This window comes from Nasonia vitripennis (assembly GCF_009193385.2).
Source record: "Nasonia vitripennis strain AsymCx chromosome 2 unlocalized genomic scaffold, Nvit_psr_1.1 chr2_random0004, whole genome shotgun sequence".
NCBI lineage: Eukaryota > Metazoa > Arthropoda > Insecta > Hymenoptera > Pteromalidae > Nasonia > Nasonia vitripennis.
The window spans coordinates 1,025,858-1,044,641 of NW_022279610.1; the positions used below are offsets into that span (position 1 = coordinate 1,025,858).

General features: G+C 36.6%; 3 protein-coding genes across 7 annotated transcripts in view; all 3 read right to left on the reverse strand.

The window, feature by feature from the left end:
• Positions 1–18,784, reverse strand: part of LOC107981889 — a 1,212,633-nt gene that overhangs the window by 958,646 nt on the left and 235,203 nt on the right. The gene's annotated exons all lie outside the window — the stretch shown is intronic.
• LOC100678982 (sterile alpha and TIR motif-containing protein 1) overlaps positions 1–18,784 on the reverse strand; it is a 275,936-nt gene that overhangs the window by 63,735 nt on the left and 193,417 nt on the right. The gene's annotated exons all lie outside the window — the stretch shown is intronic.
• On the reverse strand, positions 10,326–11,227 carry LOC116416308. The gene is made up of 2 exons (XM_031924060.1): positions 10,771–11,227; positions 10,326–10,658 (listed from the first exon to the last, which is right to left on the reverse strand). The coding sequence occupies exons 1-2, from the start codon at positions 10,933–10,935 to the stop codon at positions 10,428–10,430; spliced, it is 396 nt and encodes a 131-aa protein (XP_031779920.1). The 5' UTR covers positions 10,936–11,227; the 3' UTR covers positions 10,326–10,427.

The following is an 18,784-nucleotide window of genomic DNA, read 5'->3' on the forward strand; positions in this document are numbered from 1 at the left end:
TTTTGCATTCGTTTGAACAACTTCTCCGCGATCACTAAATGTTGATTTTAACGAATCTATCATTGTAAAGAATTATTTGTTTAATAATGCATAAGCAAAAGTTCAATTAACACTACCAGTGGTTCTAACTTTGAGTATAACGGATATAACTTTCGCGCTTACGGGTTAGTTTTTTTCAGGACTAATGAAATAGCGAGCGATGTAGCTTTTTCGATTTTGAATATATTCGACATCACTACTGTGAATCTACCCATCGATAATTATACGATTATAATTTCATATGTCACTTGTATTTTCCGTTATTACTACTGATAAACTCGGCGATATAATTCTTTCTCTTGAACTTGCACAATAGTTTGAAAACTTTTTTATCTTAAATTTGCCATTTCTTTAAGATTTAAGTTTTAAATACCTATAAGAGATCAATAAATAACTATAAAGATAAGATTTTACTATTTGACAATTTTAAGCATACGTAACTTTAAAAATGATAGATAAACATATTAAATCTGAGCACGAAAGGTTTTGCAAATTTTGAAATATAGAGTAAAAATTAATAAACTATTACCAAATGTAATTGTTAATAATAAAAATTTTATAAAGTTTTTTGTTTCTATGGCCAATGTGGAAAAAGGCCAAGGAACAAAAAAGATCGAGAAAATAAGAGAGAGGACGACGAGATGGACAATAACGCGCTTTGTAAAGATATTAAGGCAAGCGAATTCAGCTGTAACGCGTTTAAAAACAGATAAAATGCCCTATGTTACAAAAGGAGGGTGATACTCGGGTGATGGACAAGAAGAGCAACTTGATGGTAGTTCTAGTTTACTGGCAGAGATAGAAGCTCCTAATCAGGCGAGTGTCGTCGGTGATCTGCCGGCTCGCTGGCCGGTAGCAGTTCGCGTATGCGAACTGCTCCGCACAAAGGTGCTGCATCGGAAACTTTGGGACGCGCAACACTCTGCGGGTGTACGGTGCTGTGCCACGGGCTTACGTCCGTGACACGTCCAGGATGCGTAGGCGAACGTCCACATTGCCCGAAAAAAAACACATTCTTGAATTTGTCAATTTTCCCAAAGCATTGAGTTTTTGATTGCATATGCTGTAAAGTGAGGATGGTGATTCGCGCGCACAAGTGCGCTTGAACGCGTTTGTGTTATTTGTGTGTTGTTTTTGTTAAGCATTCAGCAACTGCTGTTGCTTTTAATCGTTTTTAATTTATTGTGAGTAAGTGTGTTTGTCTGCAAGTCTCTACGAGAGTGAGTATGAATGTAAGGGTATGTGTAAGTGTCCCTAAAAGTGTTGGTTGCGCATTGGATCATCTCCGTCCTTTTGATTTCTTTTTGTTAGCTTTGTGTGAGGAAATATCGCAGTCGCTGCTGCGTTACATTGATGTAGGAGCTCCTTAAAATACAAAAGTATTTGAAATATTACAAGGTTTAACATTATATTATAGTTAATGTTATTAATACATTATAGTATATTTATAAAAATATATAATAGGAGGATAGTTATGAATAAATGTAAAGTTAGCTTATAATTACAATTCTAAAACTAGTATGGCTAGTTTATGAATTATTTCTAGTCTATTCTGTTATGAGCTTGGCTTTTCGTTTTCATTTTAAATAGATACATAATGTTTGGTAGAGGTTTTTGATTTTTCGCGAGTTATTCGCGCGCGGTAGTTTCAGCAGTGTTTTCGTGCGTTGGCGGCGTGGGCGGTTTGTTTCTCTTAATATTTATATTTCTAATTGCTTTTCCTGCTGCTTAATTATCCGATCGATTGCGTTCGATTCCGAACGATGCACCAACCTATCGCCGCGAAAACTGCGATCGTTACGATGGTTGAGAATGAGTAGTTGAACCATGACGTCCAACTGCTTAGATTTCTTAGTTCGAAGTCGGTTGCTTTATGCTTTGAGATTTCCCGGGCTTTGCTGACTATTTCGCGGAGCGCTGTGCCTGCTTCTAGCGTTTCTAGTTTTATCCTGTGCTAATTTCCTGCGCGGTTGGCCGCTTCGGTCTCTATCGCTGCTTCTGTAGCTACGGTACTTTCGCCTTCATTTTCTAATTTTTGCAATATTTTTGTTATATTAAATTTAATGGTTTCAAAAACGGTGGTATTTTCAAATCATAAATAAGATTGGGATGCCACTAGCCGCGCGTTTGCTGTATGAGCTGCGCAGCTAGAAAGTAATTCTAGAATGCCGACGCCGGCCAGTGATGTCGTTAACTGCTCGGCGCCTTGACATTGAATAAAAATGTTCGATTTTATTAATTTTAAGACCTGCTGCTAATTTTATTTTGCATGCCGCGCTGTCTTTTATTTCTCTGATTGGTTTGGCTTTAGTCATAAATAATCAATAAATCGTTAAGTTTTCGAAGTTTCGCTATTTTTTCTGATTGCAACGGCATATAAGTTCTGCTTGATTCGCTTACGGCGAAATAATGGTATTCCGGCCATACGTAGGCCGCAATGAATGGTAATTTAAATGGGTTTCGGATGACCGGGAGCGGAGAAGCTTTAAACAAATGAAATTGTTATAAGTCCAAAAGTGGTATAAATTAGAAATCCGTCGTCAAACATCACGATTAATTTGTAAATTTTCATGATCGGTATTGCGGAGAACTTCTCGCTGGGGAGAGGAAATTTTGCTTTTTTAACGGTGTTTTGGACCATCTTGGCCGCGCGAGCAATCGTAGTCGGAGGCATGATTTTTAGGTGAATCAGGCCTTAAACTGCGAGTAAAATCGCGTCAGTTAAAGTTTCAGTGTCTAGTTTGAATTGAATTACGTTATTTCTGACTGCCTGGATGGCGTCATGGTTCCTAATCTCGTTTTGAGTGTCTATTGATCTATTGATTAGTATGGCTGTGGATGCTTCGAGTTTTACGATTTGCGTTCCTAGATCTGATAAGGAATGTTCGATTCTCTCCGTCTGATTAGTTAGCAGCGCTGCAACTAGTTTTGTATCTTTGTTAAGGGCGCGTATAGAGGTTTGAACCTCTACTAAATCGGCTTCTGTTAGTGTGCCATACATGAATCTATGAAGTGATCCGATGAATGAGAGGAGCACGCGGCTACGTTGTGTACCAAGATTAAATCGAGCACTCGATCCGCTTGACAAGTGACTTCGTTTTGCAAGTCGCCTATTTCGCAGGGCGGACCGCAAGAGTATATTATCTTAGCCGCGTGTTCGGGTAGTTTTTTGCTTGTCTCGAAATATGGGTTTAAATCTATTTTTTGATTATTTTCAAATTGGATATCAACCCAGGATTGTCTTGCAGTCAATAGATGAAGCAGTGAGGGCTGCTGGTTGCATTCGGGTTATTGCTTCCCAGAGTTCCTCCCGACATGATCATGTATTTTTTTTTTTTTTTTTTTTAATAAGCGATGGACTAGAGTTTGGCCATTGCGGTTTCTGTGCGAATTTGGAAGTATCCTCAAGGATATCAGTCCAAGACGAGTTCCCGAGATTCGGTAGACTATTAAGAGCTAGGCAATGCAAGATTGAGACGGATTAGACGATTTTTTGTTGCGCGGCACGGCCGGTACCGCGTAAAAAAAAAACAGTGAAAAACAAACGTCTAATCCGTCGGGCTTTCTTCTGACGAATCACCTTCGGATTCATTTATTTGATTCGCTACTACATCAGTTCTTTTTATTTTATCTATATGTACGGTATCGTTCACTATGCTATCTATTGTTTTTCGGTTGATTTGTATGATTTCGAACAGGCCTAAATATTCTCGATCAAATTTTCCTTTTTTTGGTTCCTTTAATAAAAATACTTGTTAGCCCTCCCGAAAATGTTTCGTGTTCAATTTCCTATCGTAATAGTATTTACATCTGTACTTGGACTGAACTAAATTCATTGCCACGGCAGTCTGTAAGGCTGTCCAATTTGCAGTAAGATCGCTGATGTATTGGTTACATATTATATCGTCTCTGACACGCGAAAAGCTTGACGGCATGCGTGGCTTTGTTCCAAATAAAAGTTCGTGCGGGCAGTATTGCGTGCTTTCACGTACCGTACAGTTGTATGCATGTTAGCATACGTCAGTTATCCTAGCCCGCATTATTTTTAACATATTTCCTTAGATATTCGGTAAGAGTGTGGTGCGTACGTTCAATGGACCCGTTTGCTTGCGGATGGTATACGGTGGTGCAGAATTTCTTTATTTGAAAAATTTTCTCGAATTCTTCTAGTGTTATATTTTTAACATGGGTGCCCTGATCAGTTACTATTGCTGTTGGGGTGATAAATATGCGAATTACTTTTTCGGTCAAAGAGCGTGCTACCTCAATTGCATTCGAGTATTTTGTTGGTATAAGAAACGTATATTTTTTGTAAGCATGTCTTACCGATATAATATATTTGTTACAGTTTTTCGTGGTTTCCAGCGGACCGTATAAATCTAGTGCTATCTGCGAGAAAGGTGTCGAAGGTGTCCTACTAATTAGTATCGATAATAACGTTTTTATTCTTACAAGTTTGTTACTGATACAAGTGGAGCAGCGCGCTACGAATTGTTTGACATCCGTGCGCATATTTTTCCAGTAAAAGTCGTTGGCGATTTTACTGTAGGTTTTGCTTATGCCTCGGTGCCCGCCTAGTGTCGCGTTGTAGTATTCCTTTAATAGTTTGTAGCGTTCTAAAACCAAAGGTACGGGCAAATTTATTTTTATAAAGAATGGCGACTATTGGTTTATTCACGAAGATATTGTCGACTCTACGCAGTGTACGTAAGCATTTTTTAATGTTTGCTATTAGCGGCTTCTCATTGAAGTGAGATTTTATATATACGCCTATCATCCCAACGCCCTTGCACTCGGTGACATTGATTTCACCTTGCTCGAATTCTCTCTCGCTTAATTCCTTTTCGTTTAGGTATCCGCGCTCAATTAGAGACTCCTGGATTTCTGTTGAGAAAAAATTGTCCGCGGAAGCTAAATAGACGAGATTTTCCCTGAATCTAAAAGGGTGTTCGTTATACGAACGTAGGTGTACGAAAAACGATGGTTCTTGGCCATGATGGTATCGCCCAAGGTGGTTTTTCTCGCAGCGGTCTAGCTTGCACGGTTACGTAGCGCTTAAGGGGACCTAACCACCTTAAAATAATGTTTGTTATGCTGTCATATTTAAAATAATAAATAAATAAATAAACTGATAGATGATTAAAATACATTATAATATATGTTATATATAGTAAAAACGAAAAAAAAACAGTTTTAAATATTTTTTTTATGGCCTTATATGCTCAAAAATAGCTATGCTAATAAGCATGCTATTTTTTTACTGACCGCAGGATTCAAAAGCACTGGAGCATCATATTAAAACAAATCAATAGTTATTTTGTTTGTTGTGAGTGTTTTCATGGTCCGAGTGTGGGATTTAAAAAAAAACAGCTAGCCGTAAAAAGTTTGATGGAATGAAAGTCAAGCCAAATCTGTAAACACAATATCTAATCTTAGAATGAAAAATTACAATTAAAAAATTTTAAATGTTGTATTTGTGCTTTTTATATACGCCACTTACAATTAAAATGAAATTTCAGTATCCGCCACTGACATATTCATTATCAGCAGTGGGAATATTCAATTGCCTTCTCAATCTTCGTGCTTCTTTTTAATTAATTTCTGTTTGTTTTTCAGCTTCCTTGATACGTAATTGGTCCTTTATCACTGCAGCCATAATGCATTTTTGCAAGGTTCAATATCAAGGTTAGACATGAGAAATAATAATCCTTTCCAGCCAGTCGAAAACATAATGCACGCTATATATGCTGACATTTCTAATGTTTCAAGTCCAACAATATTGAAGGACTCGTTAGCATTCTGCGTCTGTCCACTTAAACATTTTCTAAGAAGCTCCGGCTCGGACAGTTTCTTAAACACATCTTCAATTTCAACTAAAATTGCTTTTGATATTGCTGGAGGATGGACATAACCTTGTTCTTTACCTTCTGCTAATGTCTTTTGATATTTGCACCAAGATCCGGATCCAGTAGGACAGTACATATGCTGGGGATTTTCATCAGTCGAACCTTTATGAAAAAAAATCGCCCAAATTGCTCTGGTCATGTCTTCTAAAGAATCAGAATTTCCTCTGATAGCATTTCCATAATATGTTTGTAGTTCGTCTATTAGTTTATCTGTCAAGCGTCCTTTTCCACCAATTTTCTTTTTATCGGAAAGAATCTTAGATTTAATTTTTTCTTTTAATGTTCTGAGTTGCTTGCCAAAACGTTTCTGCACGTGGCCACAACACTCTTTCTTCGTAACTACTACATGATTACCATACGGCTTTGCTTCCAAAATTTTTGAGAATAGTGAAGATCTCCATCGCCCAAGTAAGATACGTATTTTACATCATACTTTTCTATTGAGCGACAGAAAATATCCACAATGGCTGAAGATTCCATTGATCCGGATGAGCCAATATGATTTTTTGTGCACGATGGTAAGTGCGCACTAAATCATTCTTGCCATTCTGGAGTCCCTTCAGATCCATGAATTTTTTCATATAAATTGCACTGTAAACAGTATGAGGAAAGCACTTCAATATCAATAATTTTTCCACTTTCTTGTCCAATAATTGTAAAAACACCACTGTAAGATCTATGACCTGGACGCTGCCATGTACCATCACCTTGAACACCTATGTTTCGCGTACAAGCGACAACTTCGTCTGGAGTATTTGTCAACTCCGATTCATTCTCTGACATATCTTCCTGTTCTAAATTTTCGATACTCAATCGACGAATAGCTTCTTGATTGGAATCATTAACTTCAACAGTTTCTTTGCTTGAATTCTGAGTAAGTTTGATTTCCTCTTCAACGGCATCAGTCATGAATTTATGAGCAACATCACAGGTAACGTTTAATAGCTGTTTTCTGATTTTAGTAAAACTTGAGTTTTGCACTGGAGCAGGAAAATCCATCAATCCACAAAAACTTCTGAAGCTTTCAAGGCCACCCCCAACTATTCTCATGGCAAGAACACTACGTCTGTTTAGTTCATAAATTTTTGATTTTTTACCAATTTTCTTGCAATTAAAAAAAAAAGTATCATGTTTACACTTATCACAAGAAATACTATACTTTCCACCTAATCCACTAATCTATCTACTATACACTCCACCTAATTAACTTTCTTCATACATTTTGATATATCCACCACATTTACACACTAAATTATTTTCAAGAATTGTAAAAAGAAGTCTCATATCAAAAATCCTATAACCTTCAAAACTGACTTCTGGATAGTAAACAGAAGATAATTTATAAGCGGAAGAACTTTTTTTTTTATAATTCGCATTACAGGTTTTTGGATTTTTTTTTCTCTGCCAAGAGATATTTTTTAGCAATTTTTGTCTGACGGTTTCTTGAATACATTTTATATTTTTTATTAAAAGCAGAAGAAACCTGTAGCATAACATAAGTATGTAAACATTAGGCTACGTATGCATGAAAAAAAAATCCGTATCTACTAAGCTGATTCTACAATAATGCGCTATCTATGTATGTATACACACTCTCACACACACACACACACACACACACACACACACACACACACATATATATATATATATATACACGCGTGAAATGAAAAAGAATTTGTACATGCAGTACTAAGGCAGAGTCTACAATAACGCGCTATGTATGACATGCTAATTATGTGTGTATGTGTATAATTGTGTATGAATTATTCTTTTACTAACTTTGATCGTAAATTTCATATTTACCGGAAAAACATTAATTTTGCAATAAATAATTTCCCTAAATTTTATAAACAAAATAATTTTATGCAAATCTGATAGTGAAAACGTGATCAGCGACCCCAAAAACAGTAGACAACCGATTTGTTATCAATTTTTTATTTGATTTTCAAAAGTCGGTTTAAGGTGGTTAGGTCCCCTTAAGTTTATCTGAGCTAAGATCTTCGGTTACGGCTGCAGCTGTTCTCGCGGCATTGACCTCGTCGTCGCTGCTAATCGCGCTGACGTCGTGCGATCTCGAAGGTGTTATCGCCGTGTCCTTATCTACGCGACAGTTGCTTACTGCTCCTTCTGGATCCGCATAATCTGCCTCGATGACTAAATTATTATTGTGGTTTTTGGGCTTATCCGGGACTGATACGTCGCCGATTATTTGCGTTTTTTTGGACGCTATTATTGGCTGTAAATCGTTGCAGTCTGGTTGAGAATCTGCTTGGTTTTTAAATTTTGCTTTTAATTCGGACTGACTGCACTGAACGTGCGATTGGGCTCTCTTGCATGCGAGTCTCGCTCTATTGAATGTTGGAGACCTCGGATCGCATTTCCGACAGTTACTGGTTCGTTTAGACGAAGGTAAGGAGTGAAATGTTAACCGGCTAGATTAAGATTAATGTGAATAAAATTTTCGGCTTTATCCGAGAGTATGTGGAAAAATCCCGTTGTTTCGTTTTTTAGTTGCACGTGGATGCGGATGTTAATTTTGAATTCTTGAGCAAAAATATCTTCCGAACCGTATTTTGTTTTTGATTCTAAGATTTTTCTTGTTTCGACGGGTTGGCCACACAAGTTTAATTCCGGAGACGAAAGCAAGCGTTTTCTCGGTTGTGTGGCCGACATATTCAAATCCAATAATTTCATTAATGAAAAAAATAAGCAATTGCCCGGGGGAGAGTTGGGAATGTCGTCGGATCGTACTAGTAGTGCGTGTGGCTTGGTGCATCTTTTTTTCCGGATATAGCTTTCTACCAGTACATTCCCCGAACTTGCTGACGAATTTTCGTCGAAAGGCTGGTGCGCGCGTTCATAATTTCTTGGTATACCATCATAATCTTTGAAAGGCCCTTCGCAAGCGCTTGCATCGCCAGCCGCGTTTTTATCGGTTGAATCAATGGCTTTGGCTTTGCGGTTCGGAGACAGCGAAGTTAATTGTGCTAGCTTAGCATAACTCGACCGGGGTAGAATTACATCCGAGGTGATTCTCGATCCTCTGGGCTTTTCTCGCGGTGTTTGCTCGGTCTGACTCGTTTCGGGTGCAGCAACAGATGGTGTTGTTTTACGCTCACACGGTTGGGAATTTCCGTTGGCGTTCATCATCTCGGCATTATTTTTATTAAAACGATCGCTCTTGCCGGTTGCATGCGACACGTGCGCGATTTTACCCGACTCCTCGCCATCGCTGGCCTCTTGGTTTTTTGCTTCGTGGATATTAACTTGAATTCCGTCTCTACTTATAAAAAAATACTATTATAAAAAAAGTAATTATTTTCAAGTACTGCATTATATTATTAATACCAATGATTCATAGTTTATTATTTACTAACCCTAACTCATGAATTCTCTATGCTTATCGACAATACATATAATATTTGTACTAAACAAAAATTCCAAGCTCAAGCTTAAACTTTAGCTCAAACTTAAGCCAATTACAATAAAAGCCCCAGAGGGGGGGCAGTGATCATATGCAACTTTCAACATCGTATTAATAACGATATCGGTGGCTGTGGTGGCTAAGGCGTCGCGTTAACGTTTCTTATGCTGGGGTTCGAATCCAGCTCTCGGAATTTTTTTTTCTCATTTCAAGAAACATATTTATTACACCAAATTTCATTATTTTACGATTGATTATCATTGTAATTTACGCATTTATGTTTAATTAAAAAGTATGTAGCTACAGTAAATCTTCAAGTCACTCAATTATAACTAATTTATTGAAACATTGTGCAGGAAACGAAATATGAATTAGCAAATAACTACAAATAACTGTAGTTGTATCAAGTTTCGAATAAGCCTTTTTATTCATTAAAATTTAATTAATTATTAAACAATTTATCAATTTTTTTCTTCTCTTGGCTTACTTTTTTAACTTCTCTTTTTTTTAATCTAGTATATTGACGCATTCTCATTGTTATATAATAAACTATACAGTAAGAAATCACGTCGTATTTGTGTTCAGTACATGGACACGTAAATTGAAAATTACTATTTAAAACATTTTCTACAACTGAATCATAAATATTGAGAGATTGTAAATGATTTTGAAAAAATGATTTAATCATTTGAAATAATCTAAATAGATTGATGTTTGGATGAACTAATCCGCCTCTTGATTTTACATTGACTAGTTCCGTTTCGGCATAACCCTCAATTAGATTTTCGTGTGATGATGCACGCGTCTTTGACGTGCAGTCTTTAACGGCATCCATTTTATAATCATTTTCAATTATTTGATCACATTCCCATTCACTGTCTGCTATTAACCCGTCAATCCTACTTTTTATGTTTCAATGTGCTGCTTTCTGTAACAATTCCAAATATTATATTTAAAATAAACTGTAAACGATGATATATTTATATCAGTTCTATATGTGGATAACGTTATTTTTTTATTCGTAACATTTTTAGCCTTTTAACATAAGTTACTGATCATATTTGTAAATATTTTTGCCTATAACTTTTCGTGCTGTCGTTAAATATTGCTTGAAAATCATCCAATGTTATTGTTGGTGCTTTTTCTGTTTTCCTCACGGTGCAATTGTCATATTTAGGCGGTCTTAATATTTTGTACACAGAAAGCAAATGATAATGTTGCATAAATGTTGGAAATGTCGGATGATCATTTTGACATTTGGCTAGACGTATAATACCGAAGAATTGCTAAATAAAATTAAATAATGCATTTTTATAATTTTACTCGATGCAATACAGACTTTCTTTATGAAACACATGTTTTTATTATTAGTTATTAAAATAGCTTCTTTATACTAACTTCTAGACAATCTTGGTTCATTTTATTAGTTAAGACGTATTTAAAATCGCAATATTCTAATAAATAAATCGCTAATTGCAAAGAAGAATGCAATGTCACTCGGAGACCTTCTGCAGTTGATGCAGTTAAAAAGTCATCATCGCTTTCTTTTTCACGTTCCCACATATCAAGCCAAGTTATAGCTTCTCGAAGAGTTTGGAATGTATGAATTATTTATTAATGAAATATTTATTTTTATTACTATCGTTAAAAAATGAAAAAAAATAGTTACATTCAAATCTTTGCTGTTTTTGCGGATACCTTCTTTAGGGTGAGATCTGTTTAAAGCATCGAATAAATTATTTATTTTCAATGTGAATAATCTCGTCAACTCACATCCTTCAAAGGATTTTATAATTGGATTTTTACGTTTTTCCAATTGTGAATAATACTGGAATCCTGCACTTACAGAGTTACTAAAGATCTAAGATAGCGTTAAATAAAATAATAATTTAATAATAATGTTTAAGGACTCTAATGCTCCTTATATTTTTAAAATATAGGAATACAATAATCTCTACGAGCAGAGCTTGTAGAGATCTATTCCTATAGTTTAATATATTAGTACTTCATTTATAAATAAAATATAGCAGAAGACAGACCAAAATAATATAAAATATTACTTGAGTTGCCAGAGAAACTCTTATTTTCATAGTATGTACTAGTTTGATGTGATTCTCTGTTAATTTTGGACATACTCTAAGATTACTTTGAATATCACGATAATATAGAGCTTCATAAAAAGCCCACTTGACAGAACCACCATTGACTTAAATTGTGCAAGTATTTGGAATGACGAAATTATTGCAGTTGTAATGGAAGAATCATTTAACATAAAATTTTTTTAATTTTTAAAAGCGTTAACCTCAAACACTTTTTTTGCCTTAATCTGTTTCTTATACATTTTATAAGATGAGAAGCATCGGAGAAAGCAAAAACTTTTCTCGTAACGTCAAATGGATTTTCGAAAAAATTTTTTGCATCATCAATTTTTCCAGATATTCCAAAGCTTTTCCACATACTTCTATTTGTAGTAGCGCATTCACACACAAGACCGTGCACTTTACCTCCAGCTTTTTCTATTTTTATTATAGCTTGTATAACTAGAGCAGATAAAACATTTGTTTTTGTGGTCCCCTTAGATCCAAACATACCATCTGGTTGACGAAAAAAAATAACGATGAAAACAAACACTGAAATTAGAAAAGTTACAAATTTATAGAGAACGGTTTATTTAACCTTATAAATACTTACTACAGAACTTTGAATGAGTCTGAAAGTCAATCGAAAATTCGAATTTCGTGCCACTATATGGCAGACGTTAAAATGTTAATTCATTTATAACGAATAATAAACATTCAATAAAAGCAAACCACGAGATAGTTGCTCTCAGTTAAGTAATAATCAACATTTCACTAAGTTTAAAATTCACACGATCATATGGCAATTATTATTCAAAATTTTCTCTACGAAATATTGTTGCATTAAATATAAATTTCGTTACATGTTAGATAATCACAGAAATGAGGGTAATTATCTTGTTTTTTTTTTTTTGTTATTTGATTGTTATCATTTGTTACAAATGAATGAACTATTTTTTCCGCTGCTATTTTGTGCCGTGGACTTGGAATTTTTAATTGACTTTCGCAACCCGTTCGGTGAAACTTTAACATCATCTATGTTAACAAAATGTTACATTACCTAAAGCATGGTCTGCTTGTTCACTTATAGTTTGTTCTCTAATTTCATTATTTCGATGGTTTACTAATCCATCAAATGTTAACGTTTTGGCGTTAACTTCGATGCTAGTTATGACTGAAACTTCGCCAAAGGACAACATTCCATTTCTTGCAATTTCAGGCAGAATTTGCATCTTCTTTATAAAAATTAAAAAAATTTTAGCATCGAATCCGCAACCTGTATTCGAAGAGCGCAAATAATTTGTAATTATAGATTTTGCTGGCAAAGGTAAAATGCCATTATCTCTTAGCATATTATACGCTGCAGAACTTCTAATGTACAGTAGCATACATAGTAAAATCCATTCATGCGTGTACCGACGACTCTTTGCATTGGAAACTTTACCAGCAGCTAAACATTCGTTAATTAAGGTCACCTGTAATAATAATTAAAAATTACTGTTAGCAATTGCATTACATTCAATGGAAAAATTAATGAAAATACTATATGTTTAGTACAATATATAAAAATTATTTCTATACCTGATTTTCTGTTAGATTAGGCGGCAGTGTATTCAACATCTCATCAAAATTTATTTGCTGGACATTCTGAATTCGTGCATGCACCATATTTAATTCTTTTGTGAGGTCACGCAGTTTACGCTCTTTTCGTGTAAGACGCTGTTTATTTACACGTTTCTTATTGCACATTTCTTTAATAGTATTTTTGACAGCTTCAGGAGCATATCTATTTGTGCGCAGCTTTTTTATTTTTTGTCGATGCTGATTCTGTGATAAAAGTTAATATAATGTTGTGCAATGTGAGCAGATACTTCCAGTACTCAGAATTATTGGGCATTTATTATGCCTTCATCTGTCATCATCTTTATATGCAGTTTGTAACCAGTTGAGCACCCCAGCCAACTCGTAGCGGTATGAGTACCGCTGCGCCGCGACGAAACCGCGTAGAGTCGCGTGCGCGACAATAAACACGTGCGAATTCGGCAATAGGCGCGAAAGAGGTAGAGAGAGCGAGCGCACGGGCTAATCCCTCAGATAGCTCTCGGCCTTCGCTAGGTAAACACGCGACTTCGCTAGCAAATTCAAAGGTCTCCCGATATAGTTTGTTCTGTACTCTGTCCAGCGATTCGAGACGCATTTTGTGTGTGTGAGTGCGACGCGGAGCCAGGTGACCCCAGCCTTAGCCTAGCGGTCCAGGGTGGTTACGAAGTCTTGCGGCCTGTCCAGGACTACGAGCGTCTTTGACGAAAGAGAGGTTTGTGTGGCGCGCAGTGCATGAGAGAGAGAGAGAGAGAGAGAGAGAGAGAGAGAGAGAGAGAGAGAGAGAGAGAGAGAGAGAGTACCTGTGTGAGTGGATATCATCCATGCGAGGGTGATCCGGCGCGCGCGACCTTCACGTCGATACACGCGTGCAAGCGCGAATATTCTAGCGTCGCAGCGAGTCGCAAAGTTGTCGGCGACTCGTGTATTATTGTTTCATTTTTGTAACTTCACGTTTATTTCGCGACTGACAAATATAACCTTAGTCTTTTTATTTTACGTGAGTGGTCGTCATCTCTAAACCTCGTTCGCTTATCTCCGATCTCTGTTCCTTCCTGCGAATACAGCCGCCTCCGCGAGCGCTATTTAACGCAGTTGAGCAGCCGAGCACGCGCCAGGCGGCGCGTAGACCCAGCACACAGAAGCAGCTGAAACAGCTGCATGCAACGGAGGTGTTTCGCGGGCGGAGAGGAATCCTCCGCCTCATCGAGGGAACGCGATCCAGTCGTTCTACGAGTTATTCGTTGATCGAATTTACACCACGTTACAAGTTCCAGCATTAACATTTTTGAAGTAATTTATTGATGGCCCTCCTTGACAAGAATTTAGAGCATCAATCTCTTTCAAAAATTTTTGGAAATCCTGAATAGTTTCAGGTTTCCTTTCGAAGAAATTTGTATCCATATATTTTTAAAAATTCTTATCTGGAGTCTGGAATCGTTGTGAACAATAACCTACAATTAAAAAGAAATAACAGTAGAATGTCTGAATCTGTTACTATTGTAGTGTAAGTAAAAAAATTAATAGAAGAGATAAACGAATTTGTTGTGTATCATTTGGCATTTACCTACTTCTTAAAAATAGGAATAACAGTGCCACTTCCAGACGGGCTGGGTATCGTATCGATCATCGAATATATTATTATTTTCTTCTCAATAGAGTGACTGCACGCCCATTGAGAATATGGATATCGAATGCTGTCTTTCTCTTGTACAAGCAAAAAATACAATCCTTCTATTGTTTTATGCACTTCTTCATTAGGTGTATTTACATTTTCTGAAGGTGCATCCTACAAAGTAAACAATACTACAGATTATCTAGTGTTAATGTACTTAAAGTTTATGCGTATATAAACATGTATGTACACATAAGTACCTACACATACCGTTCAATGTAACTTTGAGTATCCCGCCCGTCGGCCATGACACTTCCCATGTATTCCTTATATGTGAAATGTAATTGCCGATGGGCGGGATATTTAAAGTTGTATGTAACGGTGTGTACGCACATCATTGCAAATATCGCTTAATTATGATACACATTTAATATTGCATATCGAATTAAAAAAAATTTAATACGTATTTCATTTCTTACTTTAACAAAATTCTCATTTAAACCAGATTCATGTTTGTTAAAATTTGATGATGATGGCATATCCTGCAACATAAAAAAATATTATTTAATTTAATGTGTGCACATACATCTATACATACTAATAATTAAAATTAGTGTTAATTTAAAGGGAGTCATGAAGTCAATTAAAAATTAAAAATTTGTGTTATAATAAAGAGGAAAAAATTTTCATTTATAACAAATAATTACTGTTAAATAATTAGAATCCACCATACATGCCTTCCTTCATACAATTATGTATTATTTTATTGTTGAAAATTTTATACAACAATTTCACGATTAAAACCTGTCAATAATATAAAAAATAACATTATTACAACTTTTTTCGTCATTAAATCGACTATCCGACCCCCTTACGAATAAACAAATTGATAATTTGCTCCTTACTTCGAGAATATTCTCAATAAGTGAATCTTCTTTATTTTCGACCACATTAGAAGCATCAGCTACTACTGTACATGAATCGCAATGTATATCTATAGCTTCATGAATGCTGGCACTTGTAGATGTTGCTGAAGGAGATGCTTCATGTTTTTCTTCATTGAGATTTTCGCACAATTTAATCACCTTTCTTGGTGGATCCAAACATTTGTCATGTTCGTACGGTAATGCTCCTGACTTCAGCCTGGGTCTTAATAACTTAACGTTAATCTGAAATATGATAGTACTCAATTAATTATGCATGTAATGTAAAATTTGCAGATATTCTACATATTATTTGAAGTGCTCCGCAAAATAAAATTTTTCGTTTCAAATTAGATTTACTACAAGAACTGTGTTTATTTGGCATACTTTTAAACAGAAACGTCGCGTATTTCAAAATGACGTAAAAATGTGAAAATTCGTATTAGATTCCGTAATTTTATAAACTTAGAAAAAAAAATTTCTGATAATCGTGTGAACGAATAGTTTTTCGTTTTTAAATAACGTAAGAAACATAACGAATTGTTCAAAAGGCGTGCTCTGTCAATGTTTCTGTTTGTGTGCGTGTGTAAGTGTGTAAGTTCGTATGCGCACTTGAATTCTATTCTATTAATCGTACCGTACATCTATTAAACTAAATACCGTATCTTTTGATATATTATTTTTTATATAAATAGATTAATACAAAAATGTTAGTTTTTTTACATGTACTTACTTCATTTCCAGCGCTGTCAACGGTTTTTTTTCTGTTATAACTTCCGCAGGGTGAAAGTGTTTTTTACAAACATAAGCCGTTGCAGTTATTTTGAAACCTAACCGATCAGACCATTTATTTCTTTCATTGGCACTATCCGGAGCACTAAAAAGTGTTGTTTTTGTTTTTTCGGATTGACAGCCTTTTACACTGCAGCGTCTTCCCATTTTAATTAAACTTTAAAATTTTTGTTAAAATACAAGATATCACTTAAGCAGTGGAGGAAATTAAAAAAATACCTATTAATAAATGTGATTAAATTTATAAAACGTTATGAAAACGACAACTTTGAACAGCTTCAAATATTCACAGTACAAAGAATTATAGAATGTAGTCTAATGCAGACCAGAATTGGCACTGATGTGTATCTTCTTTTGACGAACGTCAATGCCCGCGCTTTTCTGAGCAGTTACTGTTTGTACACACGTGCCGTATCACGTGCGCGCGCGCGCGCGCGTGTGTGTGTATATATATATATATATATATATATATATATATATATATATATATATATATGTATGTGTGTGTATCTAGATATTTTTTCATTTTCTTTTTCTTAAAGTATCGATTACTTCATGACAATTAGAACATGCAATCAATTGGCACGATGTGCCCTTAACTCCATTATACATTAGAATAATAATCAATCTTAAAATAATTAAATTCGGTTAAATAAATACGTTTCTTGAAGTAAGAAAAAAAATCCATGATCTGGATTCGAACCCCAGCATAAGAAACGTTAACGCGACGCCTTAGCCACCACAGCCACCGACATCGTTATTAATACGATGTTGAAAGTTGCATATGATCATTGCCCCCCTGTGGGGGCTTTTATTGTAATTGGGTTTAAATTTAAGCTAAAGTTTAAGCTTGAGCTTGGGATTTTTGTTTAGTACAAATATTATATGTATTGTTGATAATGTTTGCGCTTTTCAGCATGGTATAGGGGATTCATGAGTTAGGGTTAGTAAGTAATAAACTATGAATCATTGGTATTGATAACACAATGCAGTACTTGCAAATAATTACTTTTGTTATAATATTAATATAATTTGCACTTATATGATATCCATCAAGTAACCCATTGAATATTGACGTTTTTTGTAACGTCATTTCAATAAAGTGTTAGATGCGTGGATTAAATATACATATTATTAGATAGAATTACATAACATAAATCTTTTATTGTTGGAAAAAGGCAGATGTAAATAAAATCAGTAAAAATTCATACGCATTTCTGCCGCGCGCCAACACTCGCGACAGAAACTGTAGTGTATCCACACACACAAGCAAGGCGGACCGCGTCGGTGAGTAGCGCACTTACACAAACGCATGAGTTCAAGCGCTGACTGTAGGTGTGTATTTTCTAGTTCACTGTTTCTATGGCGCCTCCACGCGGAGCCGAAGCAAAGGGCTTCAATAAGCATCACATCAGTTTGGTGGTGGGGGAAGGACATTAATCCAGTTGTTTAACGTGTGGGCTATGCATTGAACTTCCCCACACGGCCCCCCATGGGGCGCGGGGCCGAGATACGCTCGGCCAACGCGATCAAAGAATGCACGTTAACATTCGATGACCTACCGATGCCTGGTGACATTAAGTGGGAAGTCAACCGGTCGCTCGGATGGGCGGCGGGATCCTATCCAATCCCTCATGACTCTGCAGGTCAATACCCTAGTTGTGCACTGCAACTCACACATCGAAAGATAAACTTTCTGCCCAGCATGCGGGCTAACCACCGCCACCACGAGTCCTTTACCCTGTCGGGACAGGATTAACTATCCTGCGGCTCCCCGACCCCGTGGTACTGATTTTATCCTCCCCAGTAGAGAGTTCACAAACGTTTCCACCGGAGTGTACTAAGCAAGCTACCACGTTCTAAACGTCCCACTCGTTCTGGCATTGGCCAACCATACATTACGCCGGAGCGATCCCAGGGCTAGAGTCCCAAGCAGCTAGTTAGAGCCCGACTAGCTTACAAGGGCCTGGGTATACTAGTTTTGATCTTCACCAACGAGCATGGTTCGTCAATTACTAGACTAGTTCCAGCTCGGAACATTACTGATCGTTCCCCCTTCCTCTCGTGGGGGGGGGGGGTATACCGAGGCTACCGAAATCTCAGGGTTCACCCAACTGCCCTGGCAGAAATGCCACCCTCCCGGGGCTCTTCCGTTCGGAAGATGGTGGGGGAAGGACAGTCGGTCCACCTCTTTATCTTACACCGTGGCTGCGACTGCGATGGGTAGTTGCGACTGATGTGGATGCGGCTGCGAATTCGCGCACGCCAACGGCTGGTCCGCGCTGGCGGCTGAATGCGCGTGATGACTGGTCCTCGATGTTCCGGGCAGGCTTAGGTGGTTGATCTCGGCTTTAAGGGGTCTGTTGGTCTTTGTGATTTTTTTTTGTAAGGTAAGTTGGCGGTTG

What these genes read in the sequence shown, in the direction of transcription:
- LOC116416308 (XM_031924060.1), bottom strand. Translation starts at nt 10,935, where the DNA reads ATGTGGGAACGTGAAAAAGAAAGCGATGATGACTTTTTAACTGCATCA. An exon ending in TGAACCAAGATTGTCTAGAA is followed by an intron (nt 10,659 to 10,770) that starts GTTAGTATAAAG and finishes AATTTTATTTAG; the next exon opens with CAATTCTTCGGTATTATACG.